Source organism: Lynx rufus, unplaced genomic scaffold (genome assembly GCF_022079265.1).
Source record: "Lynx rufus isolate CCGP_SWC_20201006 ecotype Redwood Valley unplaced genomic scaffold, mLynRuf1.p SCAF_8, whole genome shotgun sequence".
In the NCBI taxonomy this organism is placed as follows: Eukaryota; Metazoa; Chordata; class Mammalia; order Carnivora; family Felidae; genus Lynx; species Lynx rufus.
The window spans coordinates 69,817,968-69,843,378 of record NW_025814896.1 but is presented as its reverse complement, the minus strand read 5'-3'; the positions used below and the strand labels follow the sequence as shown (position 1 = coordinate 69,843,378).

The following is a 25,411-nucleotide window of genomic DNA, read 5'->3' as shown; positions in this document are numbered from 1 at the left end:
TGGAGTGAAAGATACTACTTTAAAAAAAAATTAATGTTTATTTTGAGAGAGAGAGAGAGAGAGAGAGCAGAGGGGAGGAGCAGAAAGACAGGGAGACACAGAATCTGAAGCAGGCTCCTTGCTCTGAGCTGTCAGCACAGAGCCCAACATGCAGCTTGAACCCACGAACCACAAGATCATGACCTGAATCCAAGTCAGATGCTTAACTGACTGAACCACCCAGGTGCCCCAGCATTCCATTCTATTTTTAAAGCCCTCCAATGTCTAAGCCTTTAGGAAAGGTTGCCCACACCTCCTTGTTCCCCTTTTTGATCATTTCTGTTCAAATATTTGCATTTCTCCTTAAGAAGAATTTAAATATTGGGAAAACATTATTTGGAGACATGCCCTAGGGAATTCTAATATCCCAATGGGATTTGATGGCTTGATTGAGAATGTTCCATCTTTCAGGCACAGAAGGAGCTCCTCCTTTGAAAAAAAAATATAGAAATGTTCAAGTACTTAACGAAAAAATGAGTTTCATCTGACTTTATGAAGCTCATGTATTATAGAAGACTTTTGGCAATGTCCATAAAGTTTTTTGTGCACTTTGAATCATTTTGTCCTTCCAAGATATCAAAAAACCACTGGTGGCTTTACCCTCTTTATTCTGTATCTCTTACTTGAGAACAGGTGCCATTTTTTTTACCTGCATTAAACAGGCCATTATTATAGGAAAGAGCTGTTTTTCTGTACTTACCCTGTATAGCACTCTATCTTCCCCACCCAAAATAAATGTTCTTTTATTTTGAAATAAGAAAAGAAAATTTCTTTGAGTTAAGGAAAGCTATTTTGAAGAAAAAAAAATAAAGGAAGCCAAATTGTTATATAGAACTACTCAACATCTTAGGAAAGATAACAGATTTATATAGGTCCTCTTACTGGTCCCTTAGTTATAAGTCTCTTAATTTCAGGAACAGTCATTTCTAAACTCCTCCACCTATTCTATTCCTGTCACTGAGAAGGTTTTCAGCAAAAAATAGGAGGCAGTGTAGCATAGTGGGAGAAGAGGTAGCCTGGGAGCTGGAGGGTTTAATGCCAGTGTAATTCTCCTTGTACTGGTTGTATTGCCTTTGGGCGCTTAACTTCCCTTTTCAGAAGGGTGCTTTGCTTACCTGCAGGTGGGGTTAATAATAACTTCCTACCTATTGTGAAGAACTGGTAGGAGGATCAATTGGAATAGGGGATAGCAAAGCACCCAAACTGAGGCTCTGTGCATGTTTAAAGTGTAACAGTATTTTTGAGATGGAGAGCCTCTGCAAGCCGTGTGCAGTCCTAGAGAGCATCACACATTAGTGAAAAATGAAACACAAAATGGTGACAGAATTGTCTGATGCTAAAGGATGTCTAAGGTATCTACACTGGCTGTCAATCAGAGGAGAAAGAGGATAAAGAATGATACTATCTGAACTCTGTTTTCACCTACAGGCAAATTTACAAAGCCAGGAGACGAAGTTAGCTTGGCATGAATTTATATGCCTGAACTCGTACCCCATCTGCCATGGTGTCACTGGCATAGTGTGGGTTTAAAAGAAGATGGATTACTATACACACCTCCGTAGCAATTTCATTTTATTATTTCCCATTTAACATGCCCACCAGCTTTCCCTCACAGTCTGTTGGCCAAACACACAAACAGAATCTGCCTTCGTGTTGTAAGTTTTATAATCATACTTTAAATTTTTTTTTTCATGTTTTGGACAAGTTTATTTTGAAAACATCAGATAGAGGCAGGAACTTCAGAATGTCAAAAGCATTATCTGTCCTATTTATGAACATAATGTCAATATGAACACTCCAGGCTCACCACAGAAAAACATTAAGGTCTGAATGTTAACTTTATCAGAGTCCTCCAACCTGTGCATATACAAGTATTAGGTTGGGCTATGGATGAATGCAAGTGTCCTACTCATCTCTTCGTAGGAGGCAATTGAAAAATAGCTGCCATATCTAAAAACCAAATTGTGGAGGCATAAGAATTCTACCCCCTCGTCAGAATTTTGATACCTAATATTTATGTCTGTGGAAGCAAATTGGTTTTTTCTTCATAAGATTACTCAGTTAGTATACAGTTGAGTCTCCCAATGTCCTGGGAATTTATGTTCGTTTGCATTGACTCAGACCAACATTTATTACCATTACTTTTCTTCACTGGCAAACATACTATAAAACTTCTTGTATTTTGTAGTAATGGAGCTATCCAAATTGGCTACTTGCCGCTTGGAGTGTACAGTGTGTAAACCAGTACAGATTAAGTGGAAATTGTCAGGGTTTCAGGGGACTTATGCTTGGGGTTCGACCCTGCCATTTTCTGGCATTATGGCCTTGAACCATAGCATCTTCATTTGGGGCATGTCTCCAAAATAACCGTTATTCCTTTTGTAGCTCAACAAATATCAAATGAAATTATATATGCACAAATGCTCAGTAAAGTTTAGGATGCTACACCAACATCAATCCCCATTGTTATATTATAAAATGAATGCTGTCTTTTCTGGTTGTGACCATGGCAATGCTTGAAACTGATTACTCAAAGCTTTGAGGAGGCTCTCTCTCACCTGGACAGGGCTCTGCACATTTAAGTTCAGTTGTCTCAGTGATTTTTGTGAAACTGAAAATCTTTTTAGCAAAAGCAGTATACTGTTGGATGTGGGAGGCTGCTGTAGGATCAGGAATACCTTTGGCTGGCAAGTAGCTGAGATTATAGCAACAAACCAGAAAAACTAATCCTAGAGTTCTTGAGTGATAACCCACAAACAGTAGACACATGCCTTTCTGGGCTGAGAACTCAGTGACAGAGAGGAAGAGTCTGGAGAAATAGTGTAAAGTGTCCACAGCGTGAAGTGCTCCTATGGAGGCTATATGTTTTTACAAAGCAACACAGAGAATAACAGAATGGCCAGAGACAGAATAAGGCAGAGTGCCAGGGTGGGCTAGAGTTTAATGCCCCACAAAGCTTTTTGCACTTACTCTAGCTGCAAAAGACTCATGAGGGGGTTCTCATAGCCACACATTGATACCCTAAGCAGTTTCTCTACTTCTATCTTTGTCTGCTCTCTCTACAAATAAATTCAATATATGTCACTTAAAATTGGTCGTGGATTACTCTATTAGAATGGAGAAAACAAATGCCACTGCATTGGCTTCTCTTAATGAGTTGGATGGCTTCACTTCTGCGTTCAAGAAAGGAGTCAGTAGAAGAAAAATTCCCCACAGTTGACTTTATTATTTCTCAAGTAGAGGAAACAAAGGACAAATATGGCTGTTATACTCTCATAAAACCTTCACTATGTCTTTATTCTTCAAGTGATTACTTAGTGAATACAAACCCACCAATCCATCTATTCATCCAATGAGTCAACAAATAATTTTTGAGTGACTACTAAGTGAATATGAGAATGTAAATAAAGCTCATGATCATTTTTTAAGGAATTTATAAAGTAATAGTAAGGTAAGATATTCACACAAAGAACTGGGAAATAAATATGGTAATTGTCAGAAAAGAGGTTCACAATGCCATGGACACTTGAATACTGCTAAGCCTCTGGCTTTATTTAGAAGTGGAGGGAGGTATTGAAGAGACCGAACACAGTAGGGAGACTGATCTGGTGTTGATGAAGAGGAAGGATGGATACAGGTACACCAGATAACAGGCTCTTGCATGAAAGGTGTACAAGGGGAAAGATAGACAAGAACTGGAAAAGGAAATTACCGAAAAGGAAATTGGCAAATGTCAGAAGTATTGATACAGCTGAGTCATGAGTTCTTGTCAATAATTTAAATGTAAGGTGTGAGATAGAGAATAGAGTTAAAAGATGATTTTGAAATTGCAGTTTGGGTATCAGAGAGATGAGAAATGGGATTGCTATGAAACAGAAAAGTCTAGAAGTAGTTTCCCAGTGCAGGGGAAAGATGATGGCTTGGTTTTAGGCTGAACTTAGAATGCCGGAATAAGCCTCAAGATAAGAGTTGATAGGTATTTACTACAGAACTAAAACCAGGTGGTTTTAGCACTTAGCCTTATATATACCAAGAAAGACTAAGGTGTATAAGTTAATGGATAACTAATAAATCAAACTGGTGACCAGTGAGCATCTCCTCAGCAAAGAGTTTCTAAAATTAACCTGACATTTTTAAGAGACCTATGGAAGACACAGATCTTGTATCTCAGAGCAAAACATCTACTTGAATTGCCAACTTTGACTTCAATATTGAACACTGAGTGTGCTCTGATCTTAGATGTGGTCTGGGACAGTGTTTATTGTTTAATCCCATGTGTGGTTTGTTATAAAGGTTTCCATTTGTCTACTCTTGAGTTTAAATGTGTTAGCTTCTGTGCTTCTGCTTTCAGTAATTTAACATAATTTATTTAAGCAGTCAGAGGAAATTGTGACTTCAGCTTTCTCCCCAGAAAAAAATAAAGTAAATAAATGAATGTTTGTTCCCAAGGTATTGGAGATGATTTTTCTTCTAAGAGGACACACCTAATATATACAAAGAGGTCTAGATTTAATTTGTCTGCATTAGGGTATATGGTCAAGATCTGACCTGAGGAGGTTCATTTGTGGATGTACAACAAAAGATTAAAATTAAAGATAATGATACTAATTTGGGGGCAGAGTTCAGTTGTTCCCTGGGATAAGAGAAGGTACTTTTCCTGCAGAATAACTCTCAGAAACTAGCCCAGTCTGATGGCACTTTTTCTGCCAGCTAGTCACAAGAATTCAGAACAAAGTTAGTCTTGTGTTCCAATTTGCTGTCCAAGGTCCTATCCAGAGCAAAGCCTCCAGAATTATACTTTCTCCAGTCCAGCCAGTAGGAAAGAAAGGCGGTGGGTATTCAGCCTTTTTTTTTTTTTGCCTGCCAAATGCCAATTATAAGAAATTGTGAGAGCCTTCTTAAGTTTCCCTAGAGTTTTAGCCATCCAAATCTATAAAGCACTTGTTCTTAATGTATGCTTATTTTAATTAAAATGAAAGTAAAATGTTTAAGAAGCACAAAAAAAATACATATGAATAAACAGGAAAGCTGAGTCAAAGAACTAATTATACCTTGACACTTGCATTCTGCTGCTGTAAGGCAGAGCTTGGAGTCCTTGCTCTAATTGCCGTATGCTCCGTGTTTTAAAAGAAGAGAAAAAGTCTTACACCACTTCATTTACCTGCTTTTTTGGTTGATGGCTCCCAAGCTGCACTTCCAGGCTCAGCAACTCTTCCCTAAGACCCCAGCTCCTATAATCATATCTCTATGGACCACTCCTACTCAGATTCCTCCTGTTTAGTGTTAAATGTAATTCCCTCTCTTTTGTCCAAATTATCACTGCTTCAAATTCTGTTGTGTCCCCTAGCCTGCATGACTTATATTTTTGGATTTCTCATTGTCTTTTTTTTTTTTCTTTTTGGAAACCAGTAGTCATAAATTCTATTGTGTTACTCAGGAGACTTTGACTTTACTTAGTCAACATTATTTATCATGGCCCCTTTAGAAACTACTGCCTTCCAGCCAACTCTTGTATGCTTTCTTGACTGCTGTATTTAATTTGTCTTCATGGTTTATCTGTGCTGTTCCCCATGCCTGGCACAACATTTATGTTATTACAGAGTAATGTAGCCTATCCTTTCTTTGGGTCTAAACTCTTCCATGATGCTCCACCTTACAATCCAAGTCCATAAAAGCCTTTTATTTTTCTGATTGTATAAGGCACATTTAGCTTGACTCTTTTGACCTGGCCCTGGGACATCACAGAATTCTTCTATTTCTTAATCTGTTTATACCAAATTAGAAGATATTTATCAAGTAATTGTCCTCTTTCTGTAACCAGGTTCAGTGCTGCTGGGTTTGTAATTGAATATGTCAAAGGAGCCTCTGGAGCTTTTTATAGCACAGTGCAAGGCACACTCCAAGTACACACATGACTGCAAATCTAGTAAAGTAAGACGTGAATTTGACACCTTGTCATTCTAGTTATACTAGAAACAAGGAGACAGCCTAGACTTCTCATTCTGTATCTCTTACTACAATCAACATAGAATGAGATACACCATAGATGTGTCGTTGCCAGGCATACCAACAGTCACACCAGTAGTTGTCGTGCGCTGAGTGCATGCTGTACCCAGTGCTTGCATACTTTCTCTGTAATCCTCACAGTCTTGCAGGATAGGCATTATTAACCCACTTCACATATGAAGAATCTGACTCTTAAGGAAGTTATGTAACTTAATGTGCCTTCACTAAGACAACCAGTAAGTGGCTGAGCCAAGGTTTATAGCCAGATAAAGTAAAAAGCCTGTGCACTATTCCCTACTCATTACTGCCCAACTACTAGAATATGGATATTTGTGATATCACCTTACATCATTCCATAGATAACACCTTTGAGAGACAGAGACAGAGACAGAAACAGAATGTAGTTTGAGATTTTTTTGGAGAAAAAATACTCTCTAAATGCTTGAGGTTATTGGGCTTTATACATGTTCTCAGCATCTTCTGCTAAAAATGCCCCAATTCCATCATTGGCTTGTCAGTTGCATGCATGGCCTACTTAAAGGATATGAATAAAAATCAACCCTTCATAGCTTGAAGAAGGGGTAACAGGCTGGCTTCAAGTCTGTATGAACCTGACTCTTATTAGATGTCCATCCTGGCTCTTGTTCACACACAGGGTCATTAAAAAGCATATCCTCCTTCCCGTGCACAAGAATTTGCCTGCAAGATCCCATTAATGCTAATGGGTCATTTTAACTTCCATCACCTCAAGGATCAAAAGGAAAAGCTGCATCTTTGATGAAGTGTTAATGCTATATGGGGCTCCAGCCACTTAAGGGTTTCTTTTGTTCTCTTCATAGGGCAACCCACCAGGGGATGTTAGACCACTATCTACTATATGAAGAGGTTATAAAGACAGTATGAAGTGGTGGTGCTAAGTGCAGCTTCAGTAATGAAAATGAGAATGTATTCCCTACTTATCCACCTTAGTATATGTTTGAGGCTTATATCCTGCACTGCTTGAATCGATACTTTCTGCTCTTTAATAACACAAGGGGAAGATTTTTACTTCTCTGCAGTAATCTCTGAAAAGTTGTTCAGGCACATATGTTTGCCAACAGAAAAAAAAAATAGGATGGTGGCAGGAAGCGGGGAAAGGAAGTAAGTGCATTTTAGAATTAGCTCTCTCTCCATGTGTTGCCTTAGCATTCTTTCTTTCTTGATTCTTTTCCACTATGACCTCAGTCCATCAGATGGCTGACAATATGTGTCGAGTGTCCACTGTGCTTGTAGGCCACTTTGGGAGAATGTAAAACAAATAGAGACGCAGTCTGTCCCTTCCAGGAGGGTGCCATCAGAAAGAGGAAGGTAGGTTAGCAAACATGTAGTGTCTTATACATAACTTTCAGTGTAAATTCTACTTCCAAAAGGCCTGCAGCAATGCTAAGAAATCTTCATCTAACTATTCCCTCTGTTCTCGAACACTGCATTCAATAGGCCTGGAGGAGAGCTGAAATGTTCTAACAAATTTAGTTCAACAAATGAACATAGGGAGCATGTCCTTGCATTGATATTTGACATGTAACAGTTTAAATCTCTCCTCAGAATTTCAGATGTATATGAAAGGTAACTCTCTATTTTTCTATAACTCACCTTGGTTTCCAGTTTGAGTCCTGATCCTTTGAGTTAGTGAAAATGTAATCTCAGGCAATTTTCCCCCTTACTTCCCTGAGATTATGTCTAAATTATTTGGGTGGAGGACTTCCACTGTTGATCTTTTGGGAGATAGAGATTACACAGGAGCTGGTCTTGGGTATTGTATCCTTATAGCTCGGATGTCCACTGAATTGCCAGCATCTTCATTCTTGTGTGCAAGACAAATTAATGTCAGTCTTTTTCTGTTTATTTCTATGAAACTCTGGGAATTGTGTCGCTCCCATACCACAGTTGGAATATGGTAAATTCTGTGAGGCTGCCTAAGTTCTTAGCATGTCTAAATCTACCATGCAGTTATGTTTTTCCCAAGAATTCCACTTTTACTTCTCGGTTCTCTTATGGAACTACACACAAATCAATAGAATTCGGTAAATTTACCTGAAGTTTTTACCTCCACTGGAGCTCAGCCCTCAAATTAGAGCACTGTGTCCTCTTTTTGGTATTCATTGACTGTGTGCACATTTCTTCTCTAGTTTTCTCTCCTGTGTGTTTACATGAGAGGTAGGAAAGCTTTATTCTTCTCTTGTAGTTGGCTATATATTCTATTTCATTCTTTTAAGAGTCTTGACTTATGCAAAAAGGTAATTTGCAGAAATGCAGGAAGATAATTTGATATCTTTGGTTTCTGATTCTTTTCCTTTCTCTAAGATAACTAAAACACAATGGCTTTAAATTTAAGTAAGAGCAAAGACTGGATAAAAAGGAAATATGGAGAAAAAAATAAGTCGTTTCAAAAATAGTATCCCATCTCAGATGAAACCCATACTATCCTTTAATATTAAGAATATAGTTAGTAGTCAATGGATGTTTTATTTTATTCAAGATGTAGGGGAAGTTAACACATCCAGTACCTTCAGTACATCTCATGCAGGATCAGTGGCATCCCTGTATAATACTTAGAGCTTTAGTTAATAGATCAGGGACCTAAGTCCTCAGTTTCTATGGCAAAATGACTTTAAGCAAGCCCAATTCACTCATCAGTACAATTCAGGACTCTTATATCTGTGGTTTGATTTCAGCCTACTTACAATCTAATAGGTTAACTTATTACTGTTTCATGGATGCTGGCAGAAGACAGAAGACTTTTGGGTCAGAGAACAAGGACTCATGACTCAACAAACAGCATGAGTATCCACGTGTTCTCCTTTATTCCATGTCCCATGAAGACAACACAGAGGGACCCAGATAAACATTAGGGAGTTTTGTGTTACATTGGGGAAAAGGTATCAGGTGGCCTGAAAGGTTGGTTAATCTGAGAGAGAAAACCCAACTGATAATGAAAAGTCAGAAAAATAAATAGCTCAATAGAGTATGTTAGTGGAACTTTTAAACAGGAATATATCTCATGCAATTTTGGGGTCACCCTCCTTGTCTTCTACATTGACTAAGTGTTTATTAAAGTCAGTGAATTACATCTACTCAATGCCATACAGATATGGTAGATAATCTTTGATAGGAAATGAAGCAATCAAACATGGATTGTAATCTCTCTTGCCCATGAAACAGGGAAATATCAAACCTAGAGACATGATACTAGCAGAGCGAAGTGTTCCATTAGAAACTTCAATAAAATTTTAAAAAAATTGATAAATTGTTAGTGGTTCCCAGAGCATCATAAAGAATTCAAAGTGATATAACTTCACCTAAATAAGAAATACCTGGGGCGCCTGGGTGGCTTGGTCGGTTAAGCGTTTGACTTTGGCTCAGGTCATGATCTCACGGTCCGTGAGTTTGAGCCCCACGTTGGGCTCTGTGCTGACAGCTCAGAGCCTGGATCCTGTTTCAGATTCTGTGTCTCCCTCTCTCTCTGCCCCTCCCCTGTTCATGCTCTGTCTCTCTCTGTCTCAAAAATAAATAAACGTTAAAAAAAAAGAAATACCTGAAAAAGGATGTAAGCAGACTCTTAATGGGAGTCAGTTAGTGAATAGGATAGGTGCAAGTACGATAATGGGCAATTCTAGTGGAGGAGGTAATTGTAGACACTGAAGAGAATTTGTTGAACTTTTGATTAACATAAAGACCCAGAGTTCTCTAAGCAGAAGGTTGACTTAGTGTCTAGTTCATATTTTTACTCTGGTGGATACTTTCTATATTTTATCTCAGTTAATTCTCATAAAAACCTATAGGACAGATTTTTATCATTTCTATTTTAGAAATGGGGTTTCTAATGATCAGAGAAACTACAAACAAAAACTAAAACAAACAAACAATCACAAACAAACATTAAAAGTTGCAGAATAACCAGACTTGGTAAATAACCAGGCTTGGATTTTATTTATTTTGGGACAGAGAGAGACAGAGCATGAACGGGGAGGGGCAGAGAGAAAGGGAGACACAGAATCGGAAACAGGCTCCAGGCTCCGAGCCATCAGCCCAGAGCCTGACGCGGGGCTCGAACTCACGGACCGCGAGATCGTGACCTGGCTGAAGTCGGACGCTTAACCGACTGCGCCACCCAGGCGCCCCCAGGCTTGGATTTTAGTACAAGAATATGCAACCCGATGGCCCATATTCCTTCCACTTGGCCATACTGTATTGAGCTCATTCAATTCTCTGTGGAAAACTATCTTTGAATGCTGGTATGTTACTCAAGCGCTTCTATTGTTGTATACTTTTAGGAAAATATCTAATTACAATTGACTTTTTTATTAATTCAATGAAGAATAAACCAAACTATTTTTTTTTCCTATCCTCCTGTATGTTTAAAACAATGACAAGTTACTTTTGTGACCAAAACTTTGCTTTTCCCACAGGTGACTTATATATAGGAGGAGTGGCTAAAGAAACCTACAAATCTTTGCCAAAACTCGTCCATGCCAAGGAGGGTTTTCAAGGCTGCCTGGCCTCAGTTGATTTAAATGGACGACTTCCAGACCTCATCTCAGATGCTCTTTTCTGCAATGGACAGATTGAGAGAGGATGTGAAGGTACTAGATCTTTGTTATGAAATTCTAAGTAATTCTAATTCCAACCGTAAATAAGAACAATTCTCTCTAGGCAGCAAAATTTATTTCTGCCAACTGTTCAACCCCCTCCCCTCCACCCCTTAGGGCTTAGAAATCCTTATTTGTGTTTTTCACTTTTCAGCCCATAAATCCTAAATTTTCTGGGCTGTTTGCAAACCTACGTTAATGCCTTATATAAGATGGGAGCTCCGTGCATGGATCTTGTTATTTTCTGCTCCTGTGAATTCTATAGTTTGCCTAATTGGTGGGTTAATCATTTTTGCAATGCCTGCTTTAAAGACATTAAATAGTTACCCTGTTTAGACTAAAAAATATATATTTACTGCAGCAAGTGTCAATCAACTTGAGACTGCCTTTTTTTTTCAAATCTACATTCAGCAAGCTACAAGACTATAAAGTTCAGATACCCATTGTCAAATCACTATTTGATTTGTATCTACCTGGTAGCAAGAGTTTCTGCTGTATATCATCAGTTTGTTTTAGCAAAAATTGTTTTCTTCTATTACCCAGGACTAATATTCCATACTTGAGAAATGTGCTCAAGTATCTTTCTGTTTTTCTGTGCTCTCTATCAGATGAAGATCTGTGGGAGTACTTTTAGATCGCTACTTTCATTTTAGATAATTTTCACTTCAACACCTCAGATTATGTGAGCTAATTCTCCCTCCATAAATGTAATTTAATCACATTATCCTGAATTTGGGGGCTCTGAATGTATTGCTGGTTCTCCTTTAATGTTGAAAACAGTTTGGGCTATTTTGAAAATTTTAGATTCATAAGGAAATTTCATATGGAAGAGGCAAAGAAAGACATGTGAATTCCTATCCCCCAGATTATGAATCATTCTTCTCGGCCAAAATAATGCCATTAGATTTAGCAATTACCTAAGTACATGGAGATTTTTTTTTAAATACACTTTTTTCTCTCTGCTGTATATATTTCCCTGAAAAGTCAGGTGAAATTCAAACTGTGTTTTAATCCTTCTGGAAGATAATGTTATTTAATAGAAGACTTCACTGAAATTTTCGTTAATGTTATTGCTATATTTATTTTTTTTATTTCAAATTTTGGTGTTACACGGTCTTGTAAAACAAAGGGAAACTGTGTTTTCTCCATTTACCAAAGGAAGCAAGATTGTTAAGTGAATAAATTCTTTCTAGTGGGTAGATACATGTATGTAGGTCATAACTGATTCTTGGAGGTGATCTAATCAGTGAGAATATATACATTAAAAAAAAAGTACTACAAACTCCTGAAAATATTTTTTTTTTCAAAAATAGGCCTTTTTACAAAGTTGCTTGGCAAGTGACTTCTCACCTACAAAGAGATGTTGGGAGCAGACAGACACGTTCACAGCTAAACACCCACAAGATAGAAATCCAAACACACACATATGACCCCCCTACCACTGACACATACATGATATGAGTGGGTTGGTATAAGGGAAAACTAATGAGAGGAAAGGTGGACTGAGAAAAGATATTTGTGGAAATGATATTTGGTTTTATTTCCTAACATAATCTAATAAGCAGAGTACTATTTGAACATTTGAAATCATTTAGTAGATTATGACATTGGTTCCTTCCTTACCTTATATGTGATGCTTATAATCTGAGCTTTAATAATTCTTACCCTCTTTTTACCCCCTTTTTCTTTATTCTTAGAATGTTACCATGCCCTTGCCTTTCTACCTTAACACTTCCCTGATTTTTTCATTCCAACACCAAGATTAAGAACTTTTAATTTATGATTATTTCTATCCTATGAAGTTCCTAGGAATAATCTTAGATAAACCTGTCATATGTGTAATTGATGATATACATATATTTTTAGAAATAGTGATCAAATTCTAGATGCTTGATGAATTACCTCTGTAAAGATAGTTGTGTTATAGAACTTTAAATCCAAATCACACTGGAATCACTGAACTTTCATATTAATAGAAGTGGTATAAATTTGTGAATAACCAAATATCTTTGAAGATTTTCCATCATTCCTACCTGACAAGACCCACAAATCTCTAAGTCCCTTTCATATAAAAAGTTCTTGGTCTTTCCTAATAACCACTTGCTGCCTTCCATTTTTAACTAATCTCATTGGGTCATAGCTGCTTTTATTTATATAGCACACTAGCTGGGGGAGGAAGCTTGCCTTTTCCAAGTCCCTTTAGATGAATGTTTCTCAAACTTTAGCCAGTATCAGAGTCACCTGGAGAATTGTTAAAACACAAATTCCAGAACATTACCCCCAAGATTGCTAATTCAGCAGGATCCTAGAATTTACATTTCTAACCTGTTGCTAAAATGATGCTGATGCTGTTGTTCCAAGGACCAAACTTTGAAAACTACTGCTAGGTGGCATTTTCCTACCTACCTAAGAGAAAATAGAGACTGGTAACCCACCAATAATCAGGCTCAGATAAGCTCAGTACTAAAACTGAGGTAAGATAACTTTCGTACGTAAAGTCAGTGAAAATTTTTTTTTTTAATTCAGACACTCTTTGCATAGCATCTAAATTCAGTCCCAGAACTGTTATAAGCCACAGAAATACTTATTAAAGCTACCATTGACTTGGCACTAGTGACAGTAAGTTTACATCTGCTATTTCATTGCATCCTTAAAACTCTGTAAATTAGGTAGCACTGACGTTTTTTAGATGAGTAAATTGAGCCTCACAGACGTAAGGTGACCTTAAGATCACACAGCTCGTTCATGGTTGATGGAAGCTTTGAACCCAAGTTTGCCATACTTGAAAGTCCAGGCATCAAAACACTTTCGTCTCTTGTTTCTTTGGTTTCCAGAGATTTTAGTCTTACCTTCACTTCTTTTCCTTTTCAGACATCTCCTTTTACTTAACCACTTAATACACATGTCCTTGTGGTTTGTTCCCAATTTTATTCAGTGACAAAATAAAAGGAACATTACATAACTCAAGGAAAAAATAAATTCAGGGCTTTGTCTTGTGTAAATGCCTGTCCATATTTAAATATTATTCTAGAAGGTGAGTATTTTGAAAAACATGTCTTGTCATACAGAGGCATGCATTCTTTTATAAGACCTTAGTATAAAAAGACTGTTGTGGGGTGCCTGGGTGGCTCAGTCGGTTGAGTCCGACTTTGGCTCAGGTCATGGTCTCGTGGTCTGGTCCATGAGTTCGAGCCCCATATGGGACTCTGTGCTGACAGCTCAGAGCCTGGAGCCTGCTTCGGATTCTGTGTCTCCCTCTCTCTCTGTTCCTCCCCTGCTCATACTCTGTCTCTCTCTCTCAAAAATAAATGAACATTAAAAAAAAAAAGACGGTTGTGATAATGAAGAATAAGAATAATAAAGCATATCTCTCTGCGCACATAAAGTTTGGCAGGTACGCTGAGTTGCAGCTCCACAATATGGGCAGATTCATTTTTAGGAGTGCAGTTTTACCATTTTTAGAATTTGGTATTATTTTGCAATTGTATTTCTGATGATTTTTAAATTTTTTTTTCAACGTTTATTTATTTTTGGGACAGAGAGAGACAGAGCATGAACGGGGGAGGGGCAGAGAGAGAGGGAGACACAGAACCAGAAACAGGCTCCAGGCTCTGAGCCATCAGCCCAGAGCCCGACGCGGGGCTCGAACTCACGGACCGCGAGTCTGATGATTTTTATAAGAGCAAAAGTGAACACAATAATCTAGCTCTTCATCAGATCCTATTGCTGCTCTTACCTTGTGCTGGGCAAGTCAGGGAGCTGCTATGAATTAATGAAACAGCACCTGACCCGCAGTGGGCCAGCACCACTCCCTGCTCCCAGGCTTATCCCAGGAGGGAATGTGAGAAGGAATATTGCTTTAAGAGTTGTTGTTGTTTTTTTTTCCTAATGTTAATTTATTTTTGAAAGAGAGAGAGAGTGTACACAAGTGGGATAGGGGCAGAGAGTGAGGAGGACATAGGATCCAAAGCAGACTCTGTGCTGAGAACAGCAAGCCCGATGCAGAGCTTGAACTCATGAACTGTGAGATCGTTATCTGAGCTGAAGTTGGACACTAAACCAACTGAGCCACCCAGGAACCCCTGTTTGTTTTAAACAAACAATAATTACTTTCAGTCTCTAACTCCATGGGATAAAGATCATTAGACCACTTGCCTCTCATAGATTGGAAACACAACAAAAACTAAGCAATTTAGTGGTTCTTAGTTCTTTGATGAACTAAGTGATAAAAACTATTACATCTGTTCAGGGCTTCCAGGTCTGAGAAATTAATAATAATAATAATATTATTATTATTATTATTATTATTGATAACATCTATTAGTTTTATTACTATTAGTATACCTATTGTTGTTGTTGTTATATAATTAGTTCTTACAGTGTTATGGTTTCTTAATTTGTGAACATTCACATAGGTTAGGCTAAATTCAATAACTTTCTATGAAGAATACAGGGAAAATTATAACAGAAATACTTTTGTAACGAGCATGTTTAGAAAGACATTTCATGAAAATGTCAATTTACACAAAGGCTAATTACAGGTAATTCTCATTTATTCACTAAAGCAGTTACCTCAAAGGCTTTCAGTGTTAATTGACCTGGTATCATTTCCATATTTTCATAAAACCTCTAAAATAGTGTTTACTAGAAAACATCTTTAGTTTTCTACTCTAAAGCTGTTTAGATTGACTGCATTCTGTTTTGACCATTCACTAAGACAGTCCCTATTAGTGGGGTTCTATTGGAATAAATATTCCCAGAGCAGTTTAGAAGAGTTGAAGGGAATTATGAAGATGGAGAAAATACTGACATAACTCTGAGATCCTTAAGTAGTATATGCCCAGCCTGGTAAGAACACTGAAATCTTGTAAAGGGATTTTTTGTAAGAGGAATTAGACTGCAGTTTGCTTTTTCTATCCCTTAGTTCTCTCAGCCACCCAAATAATATATATATAGTACATTTTGATAGTTTGGTGTCACTCTGAAGTCCAGCTGTTGGCAATGAATGGCTGGCATTACAGTCTTAAGCCTTAATTGCAATTGCAAGATAAAAAGATGCAGAGGGGAAAAAGAAATGGAAAGGGATCATTGGTCTGCTAATGACCATAGTCTACACTGTATATGCGCATGACAAATGGTGCCACGTTTTCCAAATAAGCAATGCAATTCCTTTGGTAACGCATTCATATCTATCCAAGAGAGGAAAAAAATACAGAAGCTCTTTTAATTTCTTTCATTACATGTCATCAGCTCAACTAACCATTATATATACATATACAGTAAAATTCTAATAAATTACTGCTTTCTCATTTTTGGCTTTTCTTAAGATTTATGGCTGTTAGTATTAATTTGTTTGCTCTACATAGCATTTTTTCTCCCCCTTTATAGCAGCATGCTTTTTGAATCTGAACGTTCTGTGTTTGCCCCATTTTGGTATTGCTTACTAACATTTAATATATTTTGCTTTTTTTTTTTTATTTTGCTGACAAAGTTGCATTGATGAAAGCTGACTTGCAAGGTAGATAGCCCTGTGTGTAAAAAACAAGACTGAAACCCCGCAATACACGGTGGAAACCCCAAAATGACATATTCTTTATATCTTTCAGTGACTGTTGTTTGGGTTCAGATTTAATTTCTCCCCTTCTTGAACATTGTGCAAGAAGCCTCATCTTGTAGCATAGTCTGCATAAAGGCTTTCAGTCTTGAATATGTTTGTATAGTGATTGCCTCTAGTGCTTTGATCATCTTTTTTTTAGTTCTTTGTTTTCCAGTGTTCTAGTTATGATTCTTTAGAAATAGCCTAGAATTCTTTTTACTTGTACGTTAAATGGGGGCATGTCATTTCTACAGACTTTTTTCATTTTATGTTAAACTGCATGAAATTGTTAAAGCATGTGAATTGATACTTGCCAACATACCTATCCAAAACACCCAACAACCATAACTTTATCATAGCTTGTGCAGGGAAACTTCTGGAAGCTTCTAGGGCATTTTTGCATAACTCTCTTCAGTTATTTTGCCAATCTTTATCTCAATTTCATAAAGCTCTAATCTCCATTTCTCATGGTGTCTCTATTCATTGGTCAGAAGTTAAGGAGATCCATGCATTTTTCTAAAATACAAATGGTGATAGAGAATTACTGATGATGGAATGAGATTACTTGCGACCATGATCATACTAGAAGCTATGTGCTTGCTTTTACTATTTGTTGGTTTAGTATACTATTATAATGTATTTTGTTCTACATTTGAAACTTCAGAAAACCTTCATATTACAGCTTCTCTGTTCCTAATTCAGGTGTGTGAACTAGAACTTTCAAAACTGGTTTGGTCATGTAATTTGAGGTGTTGGCAACTACTATATGTGACCTAGCTCATGTATAAAACATTTGTGGATTTTTTTAAAGAACCCAAGTTTCTTTTGGATTATTTTTGCAGGACCCAGCACAACCTGCCAAGAGGACTCCTGTTCCAATCAAGGTGTGTGCTTGCAGCAATGGGATGGCTTCAGCTGTGACTGTAGTATGACTTCCTTCAGTGGTCCACTCTGCAATGACCGTAAGTACCCCTCTGAGTACGGACTCAGATAGTCATCATTGCTTCCAGTTACTGTGAGTCTTTATATTATGTGTAAGTCAAACTGTCATAATGAGAAGCAGTTGGTTTTACAGAAAGGGCATTTTTGAAAAAAATAAAGTATTAATCAAGGATGCCTTTAGCTAAATGCTGTGATGCTGGTGAGCCTTTAGTTTGTAAGCGTTTACTGTAATGTTTTTTAATTGCTAACGGTCACCTTGTCAAAAATCTTTTTTTTTCATTTCCTACATATGACAATCCTCTTCTAGTTTTTGAAAGAGACTCCTTACTACTTTATATTAAATAATCTTTAATTCCAGAAGATTATATGTTGAGGGCTGTAATTTTCATGAAAGGTGACACATCTCATTATGTTTCTCTTTCTATATCTTTCTTAAAGCAGTATCTGCCTTTTATTTTAAAAACAGTATGTTTAAACATTGTCCTTCAAGTGGTCTCTCTTATACTTTAAGCACCTGTGGATTTTTTTTCCTTTAGTCTCACAATTGTATTGTTTATAGCATGACTAAGAAACGCAGCATTCACATGATATCATGGAATATCTAATGGTATGACTTCAGTGAGAATTTTAAGACTGAATTAACCGGTATATAGGATGAAGTCCTGTTTCTTAATTCTCAATTAGATTGTGCCTTACAGCACTTCATCAAAATGATAAAAAGCATTTTCTACAAAACAATAAATTTCACTATACTGAGAAAACTTTTCTGACAAAGCCTCCTGCTTGCAAAATAGAATGAATGATTTATATCATAAAAGCGACAGTTAAGAAAAAGCTCTAGGATAATGGGATGGGGGATGCGATGATTGAAGATTTGGGCTTGTAGGCAAAGGCTGGGCTTGGGTATGGATTTAAAGACTGGAGTTTTTGCCTTTGATCTTTCTCTATTTGAAACTCTGTTTATGTCAGTACACATATGTATTGCAATATTGAAGATGAGGTCAAACTAAAATATTCCCTGAAACTGAGTTTAGTGATATGGTGCAACTCAGCAGCTATTTTCAGATTTTCTATTCAGAAATTAAGTATAGGAATAATAAACAATTACTACAAAGTAAAATAGTACTTGGAAGAGAAGTATAAATATCACACCACCATAGATGGGGAAGTATTTTGTCTCCATCCTACCAGTGACATCTTCCATATATTACACCAAACTTGAAGCAATGAACATGTATCCATCATACATTTGCACACACACACACACACACACACACACACACACATACACACACACAAAATAACCATATTTGGAGTTCTATAAACGACCTTAAATGAAGACTCAATGAATAATTTATGTACTTATATGTACCTAAAGCAAAGCAAATATAAAACTTTTATATACTTTTGATAAATATATGTACATATGTGTGCAGAATTATAACTTCCTGCATTTGCTCCTGCCCCATAGAAGATAACGTAAATTTATTTTCAAGGACAACCAGAAGACTGATAATTTGTTATGATTTTATTATGGTAAATCTTTAATCCTGAATATGATCCTGACAGATGTATGACTACATGTGGTAGCTGAGATAGCTTTTATTGCATAAAAATGTTTTTCATTTTGCTAAAGAACTTTCTCTGCCAAACTTAATCTAGTTTCCATGTTTTACAAAATAGTTGCCATTTGGTTGTGTCAGATTGTGTATTCTCATATACCAGTTAAATTTGAAGAATATAATTTTCTCTATGTATTTGCTAGACATTTCCTAACAGAACATGAAGATCCTACCCTAAGTATCATGCTGTCTTCACATCATTTTACAGAAAATTATTTGAATGCTGCTCTTGAGTGATAGTGGTGGTGATGATAATGATAAGGCTATTTGTTATTTTCTTGTAAATAAGGTAAATGTCATTCAATAAATGTGTCTCCTGATATGCCTCTTGCACAGATCAGCATTAAAATGACTTTGGAGGGCTCTCAGAATACATACATTTTGATTAAATCATTACCTCTTAATGGGATTTTTGGAAATGTGAAATGCTTTCCTGGTTTGTGCATGGAGTTTTGGTGGTGAGGATATGTACGTATAAATCAACATTTAAAAGAAAATCTTATTTGCATATCAACTTTAATTTGTAGAAGGAACACCAGTCACCATTACCTTTATTAAAAGGTAAACTGAAGCATCCTAAAAAATTTAAGAGTTTATTTAAGGAAAAATAGATTCAAATTGGGCAGCATCCAATCTAGAAGATAGAAAGGAGCTCCAAGGATCTGTATAAAATGAAAGAATTGTGGGCAGAAGAGAGCAGGGGCAAGGAAGTAATACTGGCAAAAAAGAAAAAAAAAGCATGTTTGTTATTGAAAAGTTACCTTTATTTAGGGAATGACAGGGATCTATGAAGCAGATTACCTAAATATTGATGATCAGGATAGTCCTGATTGAATTAAGATTCTGTTTCTGGGATGGCTGAAACTGTAATTAAATTAAATCTTGGTTTGGGAATGTGGGGTTTAGCATAAACGACTCCATTTGGGGCCTCTTGTCTTTTTTTTTTTTAAGTACTTTGAAGACATGCAATTGATAGGGCAATAAGAGTAGCATGCCATATTTTCTTCAATTGTTATGTTCATCAAAATGAACATTATTTCTGCATCTCCCTGTTTTTCTGTGAGTTACACAAACAGAATTAATGTAATTCCTGGGATTTTAACAAACTCCTTTCCTGTATAGTTTGATTTTTTTTTTAAATAAAGCTATTTAGGACATTTCATTTCTTAAAGAAATTTCCATCTGTAGTTTAGGTATTTATCCATAAACTCTGTGACAGCAGCCTTCAACTCTACAGAAAACCAACCAAACAAAAACAACAAAAAAAGGAAAATAGAAATAAAGCTTTTAAAAGGGGGAAAGAACACAAATAAGACACACTGTGTCCAAAATAGACCTTCTGACTATCATCTCTCTGATAAATTTCATAGAATGGGTTAAAGTAACTGGAAAATTTTATTTATGTTAGCCTGGAGATATAATTAACAATGGAAAGATGGGAATACTTTTTAGCTTGTAAGTATAATCTTGGGTAAATCGTACTAATTAATGAACTTAAAGGAATCTTTCAAAAAAGAGGCACTTATGCAAAGTGATGCCAAAGGCTACTTTGAAAGAAATATATGTTTGTGAAACCCTTTTTTTTTCCCCTGGAAGATTGCCACACAAATGACCTACTCATTGAGAAAAGTAATTGCTATGTGTACATGTGTAGGGTAGTGTAGTGTAGTGGGCTCAACCTGATTCTTCCATATCAATACTATATTTTTTGGCTTTTTGTAGTAATTTTCTGGTTAAGTTTCCCATTTCTTATCCCTTTCTCTTCCAATCCATCCTATGCTTCCTTATTAATTTTGTTCTTTATTCCAATTCTCCCTAGTTTAATATCACCAGCTCTTCCTGATTTTCCTAATCAGAGGCAATATTTTTCCTCCTCTGACTGCTGTAGTGCTTTGTTGATGGTATTTTATCAGCCATCACTTTCTGGCCTTATATTATTTAGGTTTGGTCTTATCTCCCTGTAAGACTATATTGTAAGACCACGTGCTTTTCCCAGGCAATATTCTTTTTTTTTTCCACTCATAAGCCCAGTGTTTTATACATCATAATGCATATAATTGGTAACAATGGCAACATACTACATCTGTGTTGACTAGATGCATGAATCTTGCATAAAGATTTCCAATATATACTCAGTAGTTAACAATACTCTCCAAATTCGTCAGTTTGGAGTTGGAGTTCATGAACCTCTGTGGTCTGACCCTAGCTTTCATTTTCATCCTTATCTATTGCAGAACCTTGTCCATATGGCATGTTACTGCCAATTAACTTACTTATGGCTTTCTGAACAACATTACACTTTCCCAATTTCCTCACCATTGCTTATGCTAATTTATCCTCCTGGGGAATGCTCTCATTCCACCTGGAATGAATTCCTTTTACTATATATCTGCTCGAAGAAATATAATTTCATTTTCAATCTCTACTTAACTGTTTCATCCCATGGAAACTTTGATAGTCCTCCTATCTGAGCCTTAGCTTTCCCCTATTCTGAAATCTTAGAGTAACCATTTTTCTAATGTACCATATATTGTAGCTTTTTGTCAACTTTTTCTTCCATGTAACCACTTACTGAGTGCCTGCTATGTGCCAGGTCTCTGCCAGGAGTTTACATTACAGTCACTATATAGAACCAACATATCACCTATTCATGCTTGTGCACAAACACACACACACACACACACACACACACACACACACATTCATACCACCATCAAACCCTTATGCTATACAGTAATCCTTTCACTGCTTTCACCCTGTGGTACAGAATAGAATATAACTTTATTAGCTAATTTAATGTCAGACTGGGGAAGATGAATATGGCTATGATCACATGGAAAATAGTGAACATAATAACATTGTCACATTACATTAGTGCAGAATTGTGTGCTAAATTACACTTCAGCTTCAATGGTGTCTGTTACCATAAGGGAATAATACATCATAGTGCTATTATTTTGGTGCTAGGAGGGTATGGTCTCTGCCATTAGAAGACTATTTTCAGAATTCTAAATTTGCCAGAAGAAAATCTTTCTGATAGGAATTTATTATATCTTTTGTATGAGAATTAGAAATGTTCACTGAAACTAGATTTGACTGTGACTTGTTACCATGACATTTAAAAATACCTTCAGCTTTGTTTCTCACTTTTTTTGTTGTTTGTCAAGAGAATCCAATATCCAGTGTTTGAGCATCAATATCATATCTACTGGAAGTGAATCATAACACATATAAAAATAGCTGGATCAAAGTCACATTGTTTCTGTCCCATTTAGAGCTGCCAGTAGTATTAAGCTGTGAGCTGATTTGTTGCCAGTACCATTTAGGGATGAATAAAATTTAGCAATTAGCTCTGTCCACAACCAGATCCTCACTGTATGGTGAATCTTACTGACCTTGGATCATTCAAGCATTTCTACATGGCATCCTTTAAGTTGTTTAAAGCAATGCATAAGCAGTATTTACAGATAATGCCATAGAAAAATTATCTATGGGGAAACAGGGTCAGACTTATCTTAGACTAAACCAAAGGAATTAAGATATTGTTCACGCTGATCAGAAAATGCAATAAAAACAGAAAGGAAAGCATCATATATGACAGAGAAATGTACTTTAAAATAGAAATATTGTCTTCTATGTCATATAAATGTATCTTTGTTCTTGTTGGTAATAGACATCATAAAAGTAAATACCTAAAAGACATCAGTCTTTTCGTATTACAATTGAGCAGGAAATGACATTTTTAAGCTTTACCTGCATAAGAAAATCAAGTGGGGAGAAAACCCCCAAAACAGTGGTATAGAACATTATTGTATTTGAATGATCCAGATTAGTACCCTGTATTGTTGAGCAGGTAAATGATTCATGACTCTGAATAGCTCTTTACTTTTTGTAAATGGTGTCAGTTTTACACCAGAAGTCAAGAAGGAAGGCCCAGGTGAATTTTTCCTACTGCTGGTGTTCTGTAATTTTTCTGGCTCACTTAGTGTTCTGACTGGGTAGGCTTTCCCTTGGCTCTGATGTCATTGCTCATCAGTGCTGGGCTTATATAAATATAGAGGTGGTTTTTGATGTTTGCATTACTGGGCTAATACTGTGATATCCTACCATTGGCCAACTAGACTAGGGCTCCATTGAAAGAAGGTTCGCCAGTCACCGTGGTTAACTATCCTTAAGGGATTACAGTGGTTGCAACTTCTACTACATGAAATTTCGAAGAGCTCTATGACTAGGGTCTGTATCTGAATAATTTTCTCATTCTCTCGGAGTGTATTGTGCTCAGGTTTCTCACTTTTCTTTCCAGCTAGGGCAACACAGCACATGCAGGGTCCAGGATAGGGTAGGGAGACTGTCTGAATCTGAGGTATGCATTTTTGAAACTTGAGGTTTAGATTTACTTTTTTAAAATGGTTTTTACCTCCCCAGAACTGATGCACTGAAAACCCTTTGAACAAAACGAAGATTAATGATGGTGAATTCTCAGAATCCTGTTTAATACTAAATAAGTATCAACAGTAAATAATTTAGTAACCATTTATTAATCAAGAAGATATGTGAATAGAGTAAAATATCAAATAATTCTCCAACTTTGTAGAATCAGATTATCATGGGAATGTTTTTATTTTTTTAATTTTTTTTTGTTTTTTGTTTTTTGTTTTTTCTGTCTCCAAATTTTTATTTAAATTCCAGTTAGTTAACATGCAAGGTGATACCAGTTTCAGGTGTAGAATTTAGTGATTCACCACTTACATACAATACCCAGTGCTCATCACAATGCATGTACTCCTTGCATCATTTATTACATCCCCCCACTCACCTACCCTCCAGCAACCCTCAGTTTCTTTTCCATAGTTAAGAGTCTGTTTTTTGGTTTGCTCCTTTTTTCCCCTATGTTTGTTTTGTTTCTTAAATTCTACATATGAGTGAAATCTATGGTATTTGTCTTCCTCTGACTTAGTTCGCTTAGCATAATACTCTTTAGTTCTGTCCACATTGTTGCAAATGGCAAGATTTCATTTTTTATGGATAAGTAATATTCCATTGTGTATATCTTCTTTATCCATTCATCAGTCACTCAACATTTGGGCGGCTCTTTCCATAATTTGGCTATTATTGATAATGCTGCTATAAATATCAGGGTGCATGTATCCCTTCAAATCAGCATTTTTGTATCCTTTGGGTAAATACCTAGTAATGCAACTGCTGGAGCATAGGGTAGTTCTGTTTCTAACTGTTTTCCAGAGTGGCTGCACTAGTTTGCATTCCCACCAAAAAGGTAAGAGGGTTCCCCTTTCTCCACATCCTCACCAACACCTGTTGTTTCCTGTGTTGTTAATTTGAGCCATTCTGACTGGTGTGAGGTGATATCTCATTGTAGTTTTGATTTATACTTCCCTGATGATGAGAGATGTTGAGCATCTTTTCATGTGTCTGTTAGCCTTCTGTATGTCTTTTTGGGAAAAATATTTATCCATGGCTTCTGCCCATTTTTTAACTGGATTATTTGGTTTTTGAGTGCTGAGTTTTATAAGTTCTTTACATACTTGGGATACTAAACCTTTATCAGATACGTCATCTGCAAATATCTTCTCCCATTACATAGGTTGCCTTTTAGTTTTGTTAATTGTTTCCTTTGCTGCACAGAAACTTTTTATCTTGATGAGGTCCCAATACTTCATTTTTGCTTTTGTTTCCCTTGCCTTCAGAGACGTGTCTAGTAAGAAGTTGCTATGGCTCAGGTCAAAGAGGTTACTTCCTGTGTTCACTACGATTTTGATGGTTTTCTGTCTCACATTTAGGTTTTTCATCCACTTTGCATTTATTTTTGTGTATGGTGTAAAAGAGTGGTCCAGTTTCATTCTATTGCATGTAGCCATCCAGTTTTCCCAGTACCGTTTGTTGAAGAGACTGTCATGGGTAGGTTTTTAAAGAACGTGTATCAGGGGCACCTGGGTGGCTTAGTCAGTTGAGCCTCTGACTTTGGCTCAGGTCATGATCTCATGGTCTGTGAGTTCGAGCCCCATGTCAGGTTCTGTGCTTATAGCTCAGAGCCTGGAGCCTGCTTCAGATTCTGTGTCTCCTTCTCTCTCTGCCCCTCGCTTGCGCTGTCTCTCTCTCTCTCTCTCTCTCTCAAAAACAAATAAATATTAAGAAAAAAAATTTTTTTAATAAAGAAGGTGTAGTTCAGACTTTGCAAAAATAGATATTTTATTTTAAAAGAATATAAGATCAAAAGTAGTTAGACTTTGCGAATTAGATATTTTATTTTAAAAGAATATAATTGTGATTGAATTTGGAAGGAAATGGTTGGATCAGGCAAGTTGTTTATATGCTCTGTTTCTGTGGATATGGGTAGCTGGTGCATAAGGACTACAAAATACTTTTATGTAGATCACACCAGTGTATTTTAATGTTAGTGACATAATTAACAGGTATATGCATACTGTTTATATTTTATAAACCTTACTTTTTCAAACTTCAAAAAATCTTAATATTTTCAATTTACAAATGAAAAGACTTAGGTATGGGCAGTTACATAACTTCTTTGGTCTAAAATGGCTAATAATTTACACAGACAA

General features: G+C 36.5%; 1 protein-coding gene across 20 annotated transcripts in view; it reads left to right on the top strand.

The window, feature by feature from the left end:
- The window catches only part of NRXN1 (neurexin 1), a 1,138,108-nt gene that overhangs the window by 566,727 nt on the left and 545,970 nt on the right, over positions 1-25,411 (top strand). For 19 of the 20 annotated variants that reach the window (XM_047068175.1, XM_047068174.1, XM_047068172.1 and 16 more), the window contains 2 exons: positions 10,494-10,667; positions 17,112-17,231. In XM_047068175.1, the coding sequence (XP_046924131.1) occupies positions 10,494-10,667; positions 17,112-17,231 (294 nt within the window). Of the gene's footprint in view, positions 1-10,493; positions 10,668-16,164; positions 16,192-17,111; positions 17,232-25,411 lie in introns of all 20 variants that reach the window. The other variant, XM_047068158.1, reaches the window with a different exon arrangement.